Genomic DNA, 17989 nt, shown 5'->3' with positions numbered 1-17989 from the left:
AGGTGTTTCACCGAAGCAATTGAGGTGTCGATATCATTCGAAATCATTTCGTAATCTTAGAAATCACACTGAAATTGGTTATGTTAAAATAAAATTCCGCATTTGTAGTCATCAAGGTAATCATTGGTAGTCTACAGAAATCTTTCTGTAATCTTAAGAAATCATATGGAATCTTAGAAATCACGTAAGTTTTATCTGTCAAGTAATCTTTTGTAATACCTCTATAAAATGTAAGTAATCACGAAATACATGATCATAGTGTCAACTTTTCCTCCGGTGAAACATGCCTTGATGAATTGCTACTCAAACTATCCTTCATGATTTCTTGTACAATGCAAAATTTTTAGAAAAAAATATAGTATGAAGCAAAAAAAGTGTTGAGCCATAAACTGCCATCCATGAAAATATACGCACGTAGAATCTTTAGAAATTATTATATGAGTTCTATGCTACTATCACTAGCAAAAATAGTATGAAGCTATACCTTACGCACGTATTCTTACGGCTGATGAATTGCCCATGTCAAGTATGAAATTAAAGTATACCTAAAATCGCGTTCTAAATGCGAATGGACTTTAATAAACGGATATTGGTAATGCAAAAAATTGTCACGATGCGAGAAAAATCCATTTTATGAAATACAATATCACAAATCGATAGCCGGTGGAAATTCCTGTAAAAGCCATGCGTAAATTCATCAGAGATGTAAATAAATATATAAATACAGATTTCTTTAAAATGTGTTGGTAGTGAAAGACAAGAGACGCGCCTGGATGTTTCTTTCACCTAAACGACTACAATTTTATGATTGTTTCCATTTGGCAAAAGTACATAATAGACACGTTTCCCCTTATCTCATTGGAAGTGCTGCAAGTTTCCATGATACTGATTTCCATTAAATGGACCATTTTGTTCATTTCCCTCTATGACACTTTGTATTTCCACAACCGACGCATTTGCAGTCTGACCATTTGCATTACTGAGACTTGGCGAGCTAGAGACATTGTTTGTCGTTGCGCTAGACTGCTGCTGTTGAACGCTAGTGTTTGATGAATTATTTGCGTCAACATTATTTTTAGATCTATGTCTCAGTTTGTGGGTGGTTAAATACTGCTTAACTGAAAACGCTTTATGGCACTGATCACACTTATAAGGCAATGGATCTTGGCAGCCTATTCCATCAATTGTAGGTGCGTGATTTGACAAGTGGAGTAGGTAATAATGTTTAACGACAAAAGACTTCCCACATGCGTCACAAATATATGGTCCAGAAACACCGTGAGTTTTTCTATGCTTGTGCAAATTATCTTTACGCGAGAAGCTCTTACCGCACATTTCACATTCGTGCATTTTTTGGCCGGTGTGGGAGACGGAATGCCTAACCAAATGTTCTTTACGACTAAAAGCTTTTCCACACGCTGTACAGGCGAACGGCCGTTCACCGGTATGTAGTTTTCTGTGCTGGAACAAATGTTCTTTCCGTTTGAACGGTTTTGCACAAACGTCACAACTGAAAGGGCTACCATTCGCCGGGGTATTTTCTTCTTTCAAGTCCGCAACGTCGTTCAACAAATTCGGACTACTACAATTGTGGTTGTTTAATTGGTTTAAAGTAGTAAATGTTTTACCACAATCTCGACAGCTCGGTATTCGCGAAGCCTGCGATACAGACTGAGGATTCACAGCTATCAGTGACGTGGGTTCCGGAACTGTTCGTATTCTCAGGAACTCCGATATTTGACCAATGGAATTTCTGGATATCGCGTCATCTGGTGTTACCTTGATAAAGTCTTTAAAGTCTTTCGGATCGTCACGTGCGGCTTGCGTGCCCATACTCGCTTCCTTGAATCCTAAACTTAATAAAATTTCCGGAGTTGCAGCTACAGTAGCATAGGTTTGAACATTTTGATTTGGAGTATCGTTATCCTGTGATTCGGGTTGTACCTTCTGAATAACTTGTTGATTTTGCTCAGTGGATGGCTCACTTTTTAAAATAATATTATTATTTTGATGCTGAGTTTGTACAATTTGTGTCTGCTGTTGCTGTTCTTGTTGCTGAACAATCTGAACTTGCTGCTTTTCAATTTGTTGTAAATTTCTTTGCTGCAGCTTTTCAAATTCCCTTTGCTGTCTCTGGAGCTGTTGTATCTGCTGAGTTAACTGTGACTGCTGTGCAATCTGAGTTTGTTTTTGTTGCTGAAAAATTTGGGTCTGATTTGGTTGTGCTATTTGAGCTTGATTTTGCTGACATATCTGTCTCTGAGTTTGCTGATTTATTTGAGCCTGTGACTGGTGATTTATTTCATTTTGATTTTGCATTTGATTTTGCGCCTGTTGAATCTGATTCTGCGATTGATGGACTTGATTTGATTGCTGACTTATCTGCTGTCCTTGATTGGCTTGGTTTGATTGTTGTTGTTGTTGCTGTTGCTGTTGTTGTTGTTGCTGCTGCTGCTGTTGCTGCTGTTGCTGTTGTTGTTGCTGCTGCTGCTGCTGTTGTTGTTGCTGTTGCTGTTGTTGTTGCTGTTGCTGCTGTTGAGACACTTGCTGAGAAGTTTGTTGTTGATAACTATAGTGGGTCTCAGCCGTTGCTTCGACTACCGCAGCTGCGACACCACCAGGTTGCATCTGTGATAAACACAGAAATGAAATAAAGATGCTCCATCTACGATGGTTTTATAAAGATGGTCATTCAATTGATCGAAGACTTGTACTAAGTGATTCATAAATTCATTTAACTTTTAGTACCACAAACCTGCATGGCACATTTATATTGTTGAACACGGGCTTGTACTCCACTGATTATGTGGATGTTAGATGCATTGACGTTGCTAACAACGACAGGCTGCTGATGTTGGACCTGCTGTTCCGTTACTGCAATCTGGGCGTTGAGTGGAGACGCAGTTTTTTCAGGTTTTATCTGTTCGTTGTCTGGAGCTGGAGATGATTGTTTCTTTTCTTCAGTTTTCACATAAACTTTTCCTTCCTTCATAAAGTCCTCGGAAAATCGTAGAGATGTAAAGTAAGATTCTAACATTCCTTCCGCACTGACCACAGTTTCTCGGAATTCAAAGAAATTCTCCAGCTTTTTCACGCATTCGTGACAAACTATTTTGGGCAGAGAATCTTCCTCCAGTACCTTAAAATTTTCAAGCAAATAATATTCATTACCACAGAAAAAAAGTAGCCCAAATTTATATTTACAAAATTAAATAAGTATTAAATACTCAACCGTTAATTAGCATGGATTTTGACAAATCTTCCAAAGCTTGCTTCAAACTAGATTGATATTATGAGTTTTAGTTTTCTTAAAAAAAACTTTTAGTTCTTAAGCTGGGAAACGATTTGGGCCAACTTGATAGCGTTGAAATCAATGTTGTTTATAAAGTAATATATACTGGCGTAGTTTATGAATGAGAAACATGTGCCTATAGTAGCTAATTGATTAAGCAAGTAACAACGTATGTATAAGGAAGACGTTTGATAAGGGTGAAGCAAAAGAGAATGAAGAAAATTAACTTACCTGTACAGGCAGACATATCTGAATTTTATTCTGCAACTGTCTCCTCCGTCCTTCGTCACGAAAAATGTTCATTTTATTTCCCTCGCTACTTGTGCAAAGCCTGCATAACTCGTAATAATTCACTCTCCGATACCCGGACATTTTAATAAGATGTCACACGTCCTTGATAATTTTTAAACAAACACTCGAGGCTCTCCCCGACAATTGGCCCCCCTCAACGCACTTATTATTACACCACGATCATGATTAATTGCCAAATTTTACTCATGAAACACAACATTTGTTGTCATTCGGATTTGTGCACCGCGAAATGCATCAGCGGCCATTTGCAATCTGATGAAACGCAACGACCGCCGCAGCGTCGATAGTCGAAGTAAAATGGTCCTCGATGCCTGTCGAGGGATCGAATGATGGATAATCAATCCAGAGCGCAAAATGCGACCTGATTCTCAAAGCGAGGTATCGAATTTGAAAAGGAGTTCGCGCGTTAAAAACGCAGCGGTATTTGAACAGTTTTCGAATAAAAATTATTGGCCGTTTAAAAATAAAAAAAAAAAACTAGTAATAAGCTAGTTTAATTCTAGTCTTGGCGCTACGCTACGGAAGTAGATTTTCTTGACATACCAAAATATGCTTGCAGTCGTAGTTATATCACGAATAAATTATTCCGTCAATTTTCACATTTTTGTTCAATCAATTTGTTTGAAACAAAAATAATATACCATATATCGCAATAATTGCTCTTGGGTTTTAGAGACATATTAGTACACAGTCAGAAACAGCAAAAAGACGCACAGAAGTACGTTGAAAAGTTTTGTAAATGTTGTTGAGAAAATAGATACAAAATCGATGGTGAGAATACTTGAGGTAAAGAATACTTACCACTACGAGTCAAAGGGTTGAATTGTTCAATTGCATGGCAGAGCGTTGAAGGAAGAGGTTCCTTGTGAAGGTCACCTTATATCACCAGCTGATACACAAAGCCGTAGGATATGTACAAGTCCATTTCACTCCGCTGCGTTCGAGTATGCGAGATTCCATTCGATTTTCTTAAAACTCTCATTTACCACGTATGATATATCATTGTACCGAGTGGATCAAGAGATGCTTTATCGCGCCTGCTGACGAAGCTTCGATTGACACTCGTAAAATCTACGTTTTCCATGCAGTTAACGATATGAAAATGGGAATATTATGAAGCTGGTTTCTCATGGGATACGCAAAACCGCTTACCATCAATGCTGTGAACTCTGATTCGGTTAATCGTAGTATTTTTCATAGTCAAAAGGTTCGGAGATCCGCACTCACCACAACGTCAACTTTTCGAACACCGGAAAAACAAACGCGCAACGAAGGGGTTACGGTTACGGACATTGTAAACCGTCCTTAATCCTCGCGAGGCGACAATCCGAGCACTTCTGTCCGCTATTTTCCCTCGCTATCGCAACTAGTTGTAGGCGACACTCCTGCCGCCTCGGCGACACTTGGAAGTACTTATTTGGAAGATACCCAATGCCAGTTTTCACTCACTCAACGAAAGATGTGTATGTCCAATCCACGTCCAATCGTCTTGGCGCCTAAGTTCGAATCGAAAATCTGAGTTGCGATCTAAATATAACAATATAACAAATATAATTGATTGGTTGATTTATAAATAATAAATTAGCGTATTTGAATCCCTGATATCATAATCAAAGAAATTATATTCACCTTTACTACCATAGCGATTCTGCCACAAAAATGTAGAACGCTGCACGCAAACAGAACAGTGCGCAAGTTAAACGAATGTCAAATAATAGCCCTGCATCGTTGACAAGTTATTGCAATTCAGCGGAACTAGACGATTACTTTGATCTTTCCCATAATAATGTACTATCGACAAGTGCGACATCCGATAATGCAATTTCAAATAAAGCTTGTTTCGAAGGTTTAGATGTATGTACAATACATATATGCGCATACAACGATGTAACTGATTTCTGTTTTTAATAACCGTTAAGATTTTTTATTATGCTATAGTATAACAAATAACAATATTAATTACATACTTCATACTATATGTATACTTTCGTTTATATACTGCCGATTACAATACTTCATAGACATTGTATAATTATTGCTGCTTGGAGTGCGTGTCAATACCTGGAACTCACAATCAGTGGCAAATTTATCACTCATGCCTACACACATTGGAAGAAAATTTCCAAATGCATTTAATATACTTCTCATGGAGAAAGACTAACAGTTTCAGCACGTCAGAGCGGCAGTAAACGAATATGACAATGTATATCAACTTTTGTCCACGGCTGTATAATCCATTTTCAATGACAATGTTAAACTAAAAATGGATAACATGCAATAATTAATAATATTAATAATGTTGGGTGTAATAGAAGTAGTATTATCACCGCAATATCCATCAGTTTTTTTCAATATAGAAACAAAAAAATTATTGGATCATTTTACGTTACCATTTTCATATTACTATTATTATTATTATTATCGTCAGTTTTTATTTAAATTATATATATTTAATCTTTTTTCCTCATTATCAATCATAATTTGACAACAAAAATACAATAATCAATAAACGTAAACATCGTACTCGAAAAAATGTGCGATCTCTGTCTTGTGACTTGAATTCTTCCACATTTGTAGCAAAAATATTTCCAATCGGATCTGTACATCCTTTGTACACAGTCGCCGTCATTGCCCTAACATACAGGTTTTATTTTCAAATTCAATGCTAAATAAATAATGTGAATTTTACACTAGACTTTCTAACGCTGTAAATACTTCTACGATATTATGCAACAATGTCAGTTTGTTATTTCTTTGTATATGTATATAGGTCCGAAATATTTTAAATGTTTCACTAGTGCAAGAGTGCCGCTATAGATTTTTACAAATCGTAAAACTATCCAATGGAATGAGTTTTCATTTTAATTGCCTTTAACTGTGTAATTTAATAACTACGTTTCATTACTGTTAACAAGTATATTCTATGTTAAAGATATTTTTCAGAACCATAATCACGAGCTCGGAAATTTCTTATGATCAGTAAGTGTATCATACATTATGTCTAATTCATTTTTGATCTTTCAGATATTAGTTTGATTTACTATCGAGCAACATCAGATACAATACATCAATGACTGTTTCAAAATGTATAATATGAACACAGCAGTGTTATGATTTCTGAGAAACCTCTCCCTTCTAAACACTGATGTAATATATTTGGCTAAATAATTTTTATCAAAGAGTTATGATTGACAACATTTTCAGGATTATAAATCCATAATAGAATTTTTCTGGCACAGGGTATGTACAGTGACACTTAGGAAGGAGGAATCAGGCAAGACGTGGAGACTTCACTTCCTAGAAAAGTATCTTGTAAGTGATCGACTGATATTTTCTCAACGCCAGACATAAATAATTGCTCATTACTGTAAAATTGTAACGAAAATTTTAATAAACAATTGTCGTTTAGTAAAGAAGATAATGAAGTTGTTATTAAAATATCTTGTCTTGTGTGTAACCAAGATCCTTGCAAAGAAATTACTGGTGCCTATGACTTATAGCCGTAATGCAAATGAGTACAGTTGTATGAGGTTGGAACTCCCGAGAAAATTAGATCGTATACAATATCCAAGAAACTTAGAAGAAGGAAATAGAAGGCCAATAGACACTTTATCCATTTTTTTCTGTGTTCCATTTCTCGGACACACTTTTTTCACTCGAGACGTATCACACTGAATTCGGGATACGAATGGATTTCGACGCTTTAGGAATTTTAGTACATATTCATGTATGATTCAATACGATTTAAATCATCAGACTTATGAGCTGTTAGCAGAAATTAAATACATTATGGGACTTTTAAACTTCCCAACCGAATTTTTAAAAAAATGTATAAAAAATTATAAATCTACGTACTACCAACTGAAACCATATTGAAGCATACGAGTATTGAAATTTATGAACAACAAAATCCACACGCATTTTGCACAGTCCCGAATCTATAAATATTATAATTTATACATTTACGTTACGTCGAACCATACTCACTTCTTGCATGGTTACCTGTACGGCATTATAAGGGCATGTATTCATCTATCCGACATTTTTTTGCAAGTGAATCTCAAAGAAAACAAAATAATTAAAAAATTTATTAAAAATTAATATTGAATGCAGATATTGATAATTGTCTATTTATTGGACTTCGTAAATGTCCATAACAGAAGAAACTGTTTAATTGATGCGTAACAGAAATATTTTTCATCGCGATCTTACAGTATTCCATACATCATGTATTGAAAGTACAGGAAAGGAAGTATTTTTATAACCACGCCATATTGAATATCTTATCACTATAGTCAGACTTTAGGAAATATTCAAAATGTATTTAAGCATGCACAACGTTTCGTATTTCAATTCAAATAGTCAATTTTAAATATAACGAACCTGTTATATTCTAGCTTAAAAATACAATAAATTAATTCCTATGCATGAGACTGCAAACCATTGGTGCGCAGTAGTTTTACTTTATTCCATTCCTGAACCATACTCCAGCTGAAAAAGGGTGCTGTGTGCCAGATTACACCAAGTAATTAAAATAATTGACCATTAATACTCACATCTCGTTTTTAGCATCTCTAAAACTTAGGGACTCACTTACATGTTTACTCTATGAAACACAAGAATTAATTTATTTTTATATTAAAAATACTGTAATCGATACGAAGAATATCAGTATCAAAAAGAAGCACCTCTCTAACATACTTAAATTTTCAAGCACTCAGCACCCTTCCAGAAAAAAATTTCTTACATTGCTCTCAAATATCTAATATAATCACTTCAAAAAAAAAGAGACTATTCAATTTTTTTTTATCTAATAAACAATAAGCCAGGTACTCGTAGGACCTGCACGTAAAATCATCGATCTTTACAAATACCTTTTTAGTCTTACAGACCAAAGTAACTATTCAATCATCCCAGTCATCACCGCTGGTCTCACTTGTTGAGTCGTCACTGTCACTATCACTGTGTATTACACGCGATCTTTCTGCTAGGGCCCTAGTTAGAGCTCCAGCTAAACTATTCTGTACGATTGGAGATGGAGCAGATTTTGGCTGATTTGCAACCGATTTCAACTCGATCCCCTGGCGTATCTGGCTCAACAGATTACCTCTAGTATCGTCAGCCAAATTTGGCTTGGGTTCAACTTTGTCCACCTTCTACAATATAAAAGTAAATCTGAGTTACAAAAATATATGAATGAGAACGTTTTAATTGAAATCCAAAAACAGAATTCATCTAAACACGGATTATCCCGAAATCGCAGTTACGCTGAAGATTCATGGAGATTACAAAGAAATAAAGAATTTGGCCACATAAAATTTATGTGCATTACGCTATTTCAGATTTACGAAAGAAATATCACTCAAATAACATATATCAGTAGACTTAAAATACAAATTTGAAACAGTTAACGTACCTTGAGCGTTGTACCACTTCTGATTGCATCGAGCAAAGCATTCCTGGTATCAGGTAATCCACCATTATTATTAGTGGCATTACTGTTTATTGTCTCATTATCCATCTCCGTTAATTGCGGCACCGGAGGTGCAGGAGGAGGAGGTATATTTGTGGACATTGGAGGTGGAGGTGGTGGTGGAGGACATGGTGGTGATGTCACAGAGGATGCAACAGGACGAGCCGGCAAAGGCCGATGAGCAGGAGGGGCATTAGGTGGTGGAGGTGGTGCAGGAGTTCTTGAAGGTGGTAAAGGTGGAGCGTTTCGTGGTTGATTCTGAAATCATCATAATAAATTAGAACATGACGAACTTATAAGATAACTCAGATATAAGTACAGTCTTTCCAAACATTATGGCAACGCACACTACTTATTGGAAGTCCAGGACTAACTGGAACAGTACGAGCTGGAACTGGAGGTGGAGGTCCTAGTCCTGTTGGTGCTGGCAGCGGTGGTGGTTGATTGCCTTGTATACCCGAAGATGGTACTATAGCTGCTTTAACTGCATTTATACCCCCATGGCATTCGATGAAGTCATAGATGAACTCTCGCGTCTTTCGATCTCTCAACTGATCATCCGAAACACCTGCTGTATCGAAAAACTGCTTTAATTGCGGGTCAACGGATTCCAATTCTAAACCTTTACTGTTTACATTCCAACCCATGTGCGCCACATGTCTGTAACAGATAATATTATGAATTAATATATTTCTCGAGGAAAAAATTGTGCTGCTCAAATTTCTTTGTACTGTCAATGTTTAGTGCACGATACTTTCAATAAATTATGATCTTACCTAAAGTTTGAGGGGGAACCTATGTCCGCCTTTGTCAATCTCCTCTTTGGATCCTTGTCCTGTTTATGATTTTTAGCTTTGTACATCGAACTGCTAGACACGCTTCTATTAACAGTAGCGGATGATGAAGATCCATTTGATATGTCTGTCGAACTTCCAGTGCTGAAACCTACTGCTGAGGTATTGCTGTGGCTCTTTTTTGGCAAAGTTAGCGAATGATGAGAGTCGGCACTAATTCGTGACTTTCTTTCTTGTCTCCTTTGCCTCTTAGCATTAAGCTTTTCAAGAATTATCGACCTTTGATTTGGGGGAAGAAAATCATTATTAAACCATCAACTATTGTTTCAAAATAATGAGCGATTGTAACATGTATAAAATTAGAGGGTACGTTATTTCACAGCAAAACATGTTGTGCCATAATCTTTACAACTTCTTATTGCAGCTCTGGAGAAAAAAGCGATTAATACCTCAATATGATTGCATCTGTTTCACTGGCAAAGTTAAAAGCAGTCATAGAATCTTCGCCCTCAAATGTGTGAAAATGGGACATGGGAGCTTTGTAATCCATTGAATTATAAACTTCATGTTCCCACAGCATTGCATTTCTTCGCAGACAATACAGTCTAAAAAAGTAACTGCGTCTTGGATTATCTTTAATAAGCGTTATTACACCAGTATCTCTTTTTATCCAATCCCTATGCGATGGAGGCTCAGTTACATATAGTTGTATTACACCAGCTGCAAGGCACTGAAATAGTAAAACATAATGTTAGCTATACAATTGCCTCACATGTTGTGACAAAAATGCGACGAATGAGTCATAAGCAAAACAACATGACTAAATATTAGTCTGAATACAAATAATAACCATTTCTTTCAAACAATTGATAGCGTGCTTGTCTCGTTCCAACTAAAATTAGACGCAATTCTTGCCTGCCGAATTGAAATGTGAGAATAGGGATGTACATTTATATTATAATTATGATCTAATTGCATAGTATATCGCTTAAATATAAAAAAAACTTATGAAGGTTTCGTATTGCCTAAATGTTCTAATGAGTGAGTTACATGAAAATTGTTATAAAATATTCTGTTATCAAATGAAATATGATAATGCTTTATAATCTTAAGCCAGAAATTGATAACATGCCTGTCATAGCAGTATATGTTTGGAAGATTGTGATAAGCAGACAGATCTTGCAAAATCAAAGATTATGTGTAGAATAATGATCATCCATTGATTATATATGACTTCAACCATTTAAAATATACCCAACATGCACGCCAGTTATAACGACAATCCAATGAATGGCAACTAGAGTTAAGAATAACTAAAACATAAAATCGAAAGTTTAAGTAACAGATGTTAGTTTACATCTAAATTCTATATGCACTATTTACTGCTTGAAAAATAATAAATTTGTATCGTCAGGAAGGTGGAGTCTGTTAATAATCTTAGAATACAAAATGTTAGAGATCTGAGAATATAGTGTATTCAATAAGTAATAAAGTATTTAAAAAAATTTTCACGTATTCCACAGCAGCTTCTAAATTAGGCAATCTTTGCCTCTAAACACGTAGGTAGACAACGATTGCCTGTAGCTTTAAATATAGGTCAGTATCAGGTTGCAATGAAAGGACATTGACAAAGGTAGTGATGACAAATTTGACAAGTTCACACCTGACATCGGTTTCCAATGAGCTTGAAGACTTCCTGGTTTTCTTCCTTCGACAGAAGGATGGACCCTCTGTGCTCGTTCAAGCGTCCAGACTTCATTTTCGACAAAAAATATTATACACGTTTAGGTTATGGACGTAAGCGATATCCACGGCTCCAGAAGTTCCATTCGATTCCCAGACAGCCCAGGGCACTGGCACGTAAATCACCGTACAATTGATTGCGGATTTTGCATTTTTCGCCGCTTACAACCGCCCTGAGTAAGCCTTTACCGTATACTCAAAGCAACACCACCCACGAAGGTATCTCAACAGGAAGCGAGAGTGACGCTTGATGACATTTTCTTGCATCCGGTTCGATGAGCATTGTCTTTTTTTTTGTTCGTACATACATAACCTATTTTCGATGAACAAGATTTATGAATTATGCACACACCAACGGACGACTGTTCAAAGAGTTGACGTTGACATCCACTCGTCCACGACTTTAGTGAGTCATTAACCACGATCAACAGCTACTTCGCGACGAATTCTAAAAGGGGTCTAAATCACGCCTGTCAGTTGAAGGTACATGATATGTACGAAGCGAGACAGCACTGCCCATCACTGCCTACGTTCGACCAACACGTATAACCACTTCAACACTTTGAAGCAGTGCAGGATGTTACAATTGTAATTTTGTGGCAAAATCAATCAATCAATATGACATTGTTAAGACTTATCCGCAGTCGAATAGAATTCAAGGAATTGCTGATAAGAGTACAGAAATTTAATATCGAATAACTGTTGTGCGAACCCCGTGATTCGCTATAGTATACGCGAAGAATTCTGCTAGCAAACGTCAATTACGCGGAAGATAGTAACTATTGTAGTAGAACAGTAACCTTCCAACTTTTCGAGGCGTGTCTCAAACTAATAGGCATCAAGCAAACAATTTTATCCCAACTGGAATATCCTGAAAAGCTACGTTTTCATCTTACGAATTGGTCTTATCTCCTCGTTTGACACCCGCGCCAAGTCAACCTATGGATTCGATATTCAACGTTCTCGATGGTGCATTTTGCATGATTTATGATCGTAGAACATCAACTGCTTTTGAATTCGGATGCAGAGAAATTAAAAAGACAACCTCGTACATACGCACAGGCGCTACTATCGCAGTAGTTACGTATAATTACAAATGAGACATTAGCGTATTGTTACGGCACGACAACAATAGACACTGACATAATTCCCTTTTTCACCGAGCGATAAAAATAACTATGCTCTCCAATCAAAGGTATTACACGTTAGACTTTCATTGACGAACAGCAGTGCCGTTGCTTGAGCTAAAAAGTGAGATGTATTGTAATGCCGGTAAAGAAGAAACTGAGGAAAAATTCACGCGTGCGCGTATTCAACAATGGAGGACTATCCTTGATCCAGTTAGTCAATGTTCGAGCGTACGTCAAACTGACGAATATGGCGAACGTGCTCGTATGCCCGCTTACGTGGGGTGTAGCTAGTAAATTCTAAAATGCACTGATCAATATCATTTACCTTGCTCGAATATACCGTATTAGAATAATGTCATCGTAACCGTATCATGTTTATGTGGATTAATATTCCGCGGATAACTAAACCAACTTCAATTTGACAAGATGGAGGATACACAGCTGACCGAAGCGGAACACGAGCTTTATGGAGAGACTTTCAACTGTTTTCGCAAAGACCCTGACGTTGATGAAGTCCCAATCGCCAAAGTCGCTCAACTTGTACGCACCACTCACATACCGCGCCGCATTGCCAAAAAGGTATAAAATTTAGCATCCATTTAATTGTCATATTCCCAATTTGGAACCGTTACTGTGCACTATCAATTCTCAGTAATTCGGACTAATGTTATTCCGGTCAATGAATCGTGATTAGGATGTTTCTTTTTGAGTTCCTTCCCAGCTCAATCAGAGCAAGTGTTTATACGCAATCACATATCGTCCAAGGGGGCGTATACCTTTCGCTGCTGTTCAACATGTAATTCAACAAAACTGAGCATATAGTTAATCTCGCAATGTTCCCAATTGAAACTGCATACTTCAATTCTATGCTACTTTCATAGAGATAATTACATTCACTAGAGTTTGAATTTATTTTAAGAACTGTTACATATAAATTTATTTTTGTCACTCATCTAAAAACTCTACTAGGAATTGTGAAACTGTGCTAGAATGTTTGGAATTACCAAATACTGTTCCCGGAATTGATTTTTAAAGTATACGATATGTAATTTTCAACTGCAAAGTTTTTTTAGCCTCTAATAATAAATATTTTTGAAATAGGGTTGATGTTTGACCCAAACATTGTATGTGTAACTACCGATATTAGTACCCTGATAAGATTCTTACTTATAAAATTAATTCCATTGATGATAGGTCATGGAAATATGTGGAGCAACACGAGGTACCAATCATGTAAATAGAAAGCAATTCTATTCGATTCTGAAACTGATAGCAGCTTATCAACACGGACTGGAAATCACACCTGACTTGCTATCAAATTCTTTAAAATTAGACCTACCTTCATTCTATTGGCCCTACGGAGCAGTCTTAGCTGCCGGTAAAAATGAAGACGTACTTTCTAGTACTAGTGAGAGTGAGAGCGAGGCTGAGTCTCCGAGGGAACAAGGGTGCAGTACAGATTCACCTACCCCAACGAATAGCGTGATCCAAGAGCGTGGTGAATTAGCTATGGGAGGTGAAACTATACTTGATTCTTCTGGAAGCGGATGGCAAGGCCTCCTTGTTTCAGAAGAACAAAGACAGCTACTCGGAACTGAAGAAGAAAGTTCCGAACGACACAGTAGCGACGATGGAGATGGCGATGGCGATGGATCGAGTTTTCCCCCTAAAAGAGTTTGGATCATCAATAAGGAGCAGCGAGAATACTATAGTGCGCAATTTGCCCAACTGCAGCCAGACCCTGAGGGCTTAGTAGCCGGATCTGTAGCTCGTACTTTTTTCGAGAAATCGAAATTGCCAGTAGCTGAGTTGAGACGCATTTGGCAACTAGCTGACGTCACTAGAGATGGAGCTTTGAGTCTTCAAGAATTTTATGCAGCTATGCATCTGGTTGTGTTACGAAGACATCATGTTCCTTTACCAGATGTGTTACCTCCTTCTCTCGCACCTCCCATGCCAGCCTCAGCCCCAGTTCCAGCTCCAGTTCCTGCTCCGCTTCCACTCCCAGTTCAAGTTGTAGCTCCAGCTCCAGTACCAGCTGTTCCAAAACCACCCCAGCCCAGTCCACCAAATAATACAAAAGAAATAAGCAAGGCATGGACGAAATTTGTCGACTCTCCCACTGGGACCAGTGGTTCTCTTGCTAGTCCAGATCCAAAGTTAGTTAATTTTGATTTTCAAAAGATTGCAGTTGAAAGAGATCCTCAAATTTTACATCCTGTTCCTTTGCGACTTACACCCGAAGCTTCTATTCTCGCATCCGGTGGAGGGAGCAGCAATAGTAATGGAAGCACGCTAGGTGATGACGAAAACCAAGCTTCATCCATTACGCTTGTCCAAAGGCCTCAAGCTAAAAAACCTATTTCAGCTCCTGAAGAAACCATCATAAGCACTCCTAAAAAAGAACCACCTCCTCCACCTCCACCAAGACCGTATAGAACACACGCTAGAAGTTCTAGTCTGGATCTCAACAAATTAGGTATGTAAATTGTTTCAATTCCGATCCAGAGTTTTATAACTATTTTTCCCTGAGGTGAAGCTAATTAACAACATTATTAGGTTTAAAATAAGTGCAGCTACTTCGAACCAAGATAAGGGAATGGCTTTGTTACACAACTTGAGTGGAAAATTCTTTGTCATGACTTTTTTCTGCACTAGAAAGAGAGGGCATTTGCCTATATAGCCTTACTATTTGTGGTATACGTACCTACAGTTGGAGAATATCTGAATTCCTATATAAATTCATGAAAGAATCATCAAACTAATTTTCAAACCTACGTTACTACAAATATTTTATACGAAATTTTTCGAGATCAAGTGGATACGCAAGTATGGACAGACAGAAATAGCCGTTGTAAGATGAGCTAATTATGATTATCACTTCGTTCATATGATATAATGAGGCCACAGCGTATTGTTTGCTGATATCTCTACAGTCATGAAGCTGATATTGAGTGCATAAAATATGTGGTAGTCTAATAATAACATGCATACACGATTTCAAAATGTGTCACAATTTTGGGAGTATTCTTGTTCTATTTACATATGCGTTTATCACTTGAAAGTACCATATTACTATAAATAGATAATACTATTTGATGAATAAACCCTTTAAATTGACTCACCTTGTGATTTAAAATTGTTTCAGGAAAAAACGGACAGAATTTTTTGGGAGCACCACCGCTTGTACCGCCGAGAGTATCACCTGGAATTGTAAGTTTTTAGACTTAATATTTTCTGCATATTTACTTGAATTTGACAACGTTATTGAATTCTAATCCAAATTATTGAAAATAGACTTCACCAAAAAAACTTGTGGGACAAAAAAGCGAGGTTGAGAACCAGAAAACTGACAATCACAAAAAAGGCTTTGTTGCTGACTTCTCCCATTTTTCATCAAGGAGTGATAGTAATCACAACAAGGACAAGTGTCAGGCACAAAAATTTACTGGAATCTGTGGAGCATTTCAAATCTATCGAAAGCCAAGTCCAAGTAAGAACTTTTTATTCAATATTTTAACAGTATTACGCCATATTTGTAGAAACATTTGTTGAGAACAAATATACAAATGAAGTCAATACACAGATCTAAATTGACTTGGTGACGTGAGCATATTTATTTTTAATAAATCAAATAATTTCCAGTATCGATTCTCACTCCTTGGTTGAGTCTGCAGTGATAAAATGGTCACTTGTGGCATGATTTATTCTATTTTTGAGATCTGTACATAATATTCAGTCCGTTAGCAATGCGTCGATTGTCGTAGAGCGAGAAGGTGTTGAAGCAGATGGAACAAGGGAAGATGGGAGCGAAGAAACAAGGTTAACACTTCAAGAGCTACGGGAAAAGAATGCAGAATTGAAACTTGTTTGCGAAGAGTTGACAGTTGAATTAGCTGCTGTTCTTCAAGAGAAAATTAATTTACGTGCAAAGCTGCTACAGACCTGATCTTTTCATCGTTCTGTCCCTAGGTGTTCTTATTCATTGATTATTCTAGCCAATCGTCATTATCTCCTACTGTTGCGATTTATTTTTATTTCTATCCTGCCTGTATTTAATGTATCACGCCACACAGTTCATTATCATTTCTGTTTTGTTACTATATTTATGAAGAAATAATTGTATTTTACCAAATATTGGAGGGATTATTTTTTTAGTAATCTCGAACATCAGTCACCCAGTGAACCGTGTATTGTTGTTTATTGGAAAAGATGTGGATAGCCATGATGTCTCTGTATTTATGCTGAATTTATTATCCGGTATGTCAAGTCATGATAAAACTATATGTGATTTATTATGAAAGAAAGCTTTGTTATTATTTAATCATGTATCAAAGTCTTGAACAAAAATCTGAGATTTATTTGTAATAATTAATTTAGGTTGCAAAATACTGATGATGACACTTGATTCGTGCATCGTAATGATCGACTGTGTAAAATTATGGAACTGTAATATTTAAAGAAAAGGTGTCTAAAAATTAAACCAAACGACATATTTAGTCTAGTATGTACTATTTCTATTTTTTATTGCTGTATTATGTTAATAATGTCCTACTAATTTAAAGTTATGCTTGAGAGTCATACCACATAAGATCAATCTTATTTTATCAAATTGTACATATTGATATACTTTGTGTTTTGTGTATAGTTTCGAGGAAGAAAAAAATTAGGCTCATTTAATTGCAGCCGCATCTTCGATATTTCACAGCTAAAACAGTCATTTAAGATCACATTTTTGACCAGCATATTTAAATTTCGAGTTCGACTTTGTGAAATTATAGTTTATAGCGCCTAACAGTAATTGACAATGGTACCTGACGTTTCGAAATTAGAGTTTTAACAGAGAAAACCAGAGAGACTAAATTGTGTTTCATTAAGTTTTTATATGCAATAATATAAAAGGATTTCTGGTTTACAAGTGTCAGTAAGTTCACTTGTTCCATTATGTATCATAAAATTCTTCAAGCACGGTATCCAAGAATTATCGTTATTGAATAAGAGTTTGTGCCATAGCGTGATCTTTTGTTGACATTGTTTTTATTGTTTAAATTACTGGTTCCTTATCGTATTACAGATACGAGAGCAATGGTTTCGTGAAAGTTAGAAAAAAAAGTTCAATAGCATATGATGTATATCAAGAAACAGTAACCGATATATTTGTCGATACTAGCCATGAAAATGCATTTTTGTAATTGTATAAATTAAACACAGTGTGTAAAAAATACAGACAATTTATTCCCAGAAT

The 17989-nt window shown here is 36.5% G+C and overlaps 3 protein-coding genes across 6 annotated transcripts; 1 reads left to right on the top strand and 2 right to left on the bottom strand.

The window, feature by feature from the left end:
- Nucleotides 1-651: 651 nt before the first annotated feature.
- On the bottom strand, nt 652-3852 carry LOC124411613 (zinc finger protein 853). Its single transcript, XM_046890844.1, has 3 exons — nt 3524-3852; nt 2756-3139; nt 652-2628 (listed from the first exon to the last, which is right to left on the bottom strand). Exons 1-3 carry the CDS (start codon nt 3662-3664, stop codon nt 856-858), a joined length of 2298 nt encoding a protein of 765 aa, XP_046746800.1. The 5' UTR covers nt 3665-3852; the 3' UTR covers nt 652-855.
- Nucleotides 3853-7824: 3972 nt separating this feature from the next.
- Nucleotides 7825-12075, bottom strand: LOC124411670 (neural Wiskott-Aldrich syndrome protein-like). The gene is made up of 6 exons (XM_046890941.1): nt 11535-12075; nt 10321-10601; nt 9854-10150; nt 9425-9737; nt 9021-9335; nt 7825-8760 (listed from the first exon to the last, which is right to left on the bottom strand). The coding sequence occupies exons 1-6, from the start codon at nt 11628-11630 to the stop codon at nt 8509-8511; spliced, it is 1554 nt and encodes a 517-aa protein (XP_046746897.1). The 5' UTR covers nt 11631-12075; the 3' UTR covers nt 7825-8508.
- Nucleotides 12076-12969: 894 nt separating this feature from the next.
- Nucleotides 12970-17968, top strand: LOC124411642 (ralBP1-associated Eps domain-containing protein 2). Of its 4 annotated transcripts, XM_046890897.1 has the most exons (6): nt 12970-13323; nt 13939-14903; nt 15009-15223; nt 15893-15957; nt 16042-16237; nt 16512-17968. In XM_046890897.1, the coding sequence occupies exons 1-6, from the start codon at nt 13171-13173 to the stop codon at nt 16691-16693; spliced, it is 1776 nt and encodes a 591-aa protein (XP_046746853.1). In that variant the 5' UTR covers nt 12970-13170; the 3' UTR covers nt 16694-17968. The 4 variants fall into 4 exon arrangements, with proteins under 4 accessions (XP_046746853.1, XP_046746844.1, XP_046746861.1 ...); XM_046890888.1 differs by having other exon boundaries at nt 13939-15223; XM_046890905.1 differs by having other exon boundaries at nt 13939-15223; nt 16492-16656.
- Nucleotides 17969-17989: the final 21 nt, after the last annotated feature.

This window comes from Diprion similis, chromosome 2 (genome assembly GCF_021155765.1).
Source record: "Diprion similis isolate iyDipSimi1 chromosome 2, iyDipSimi1.1, whole genome shotgun sequence".
Taxonomy (NCBI): Eukaryota; Metazoa; Arthropoda; class Insecta; order Hymenoptera; family Diprionidae; genus Diprion; species Diprion similis.
This window is presented reverse-complemented; position numbering and strand designations above follow the sequence as displayed.

Coding starts and splice junctions, on each gene's coding strand:
- LOC124411613 (XM_046890844.1), bottom strand. CDS start 3,664: ATGTCCGGGTATCGGAGAGTGAATTATTACGAGTTATGCAGGCTTTGC. Junction 3,140..3,523: donor AGATATGTCTGCCTGTACAG/GTAAGTTAATTT, acceptor GAAAATTTTAAG/GTACTGGAGGAAGATTCTCT. Junction 2,629..2,755: donor AATATAAATGTGCCATGCAG/GTTTGTGGTACT, acceptor TGTTTATCACAG/ATGCAACCTGGTGGTGTCGC.
- LOC124411670 (XM_046890941.1), bottom strand. CDS start 11,630: ATGAAGTCTGGACGCTTGAACGAGCACAGAGGGTCCATCCTTCTGTCG. Junction 10,151..10,320: donor ACAGATGCAATCATATTGAG/GTATTAATCGCT, acceptor CCCAAATCAAAG/GTCGATAATTCTTGAAAAGC. Junction 9,738..9,853: donor GGTTCCCCCTCAAACTTTAG/GTAAGATCATAA, acceptor TATCTGTTACAG/ACATGTGGCGCACATGGGTT.
- LOC124411642 (XM_046890888.1), top strand. CDS start 13,171: ATGGAGGATACACAGCTGACCGAAGCGGAACACGAGCTTTATGGAGAG. Junction 13,324..13,938: donor CGCGCCGCATTGCCAAAAAG/GTATAAAATTTA, acceptor CATTGATGATAG/GTCATGGAAATATGTGGAGC. Junction 16,238..16,511: donor CTATCGAAAGCCAAGTCCAA/GTAAGAACTTTT, acceptor CGATTGTCGTAG/AGCGAGAAGGTGTTGAAGCA.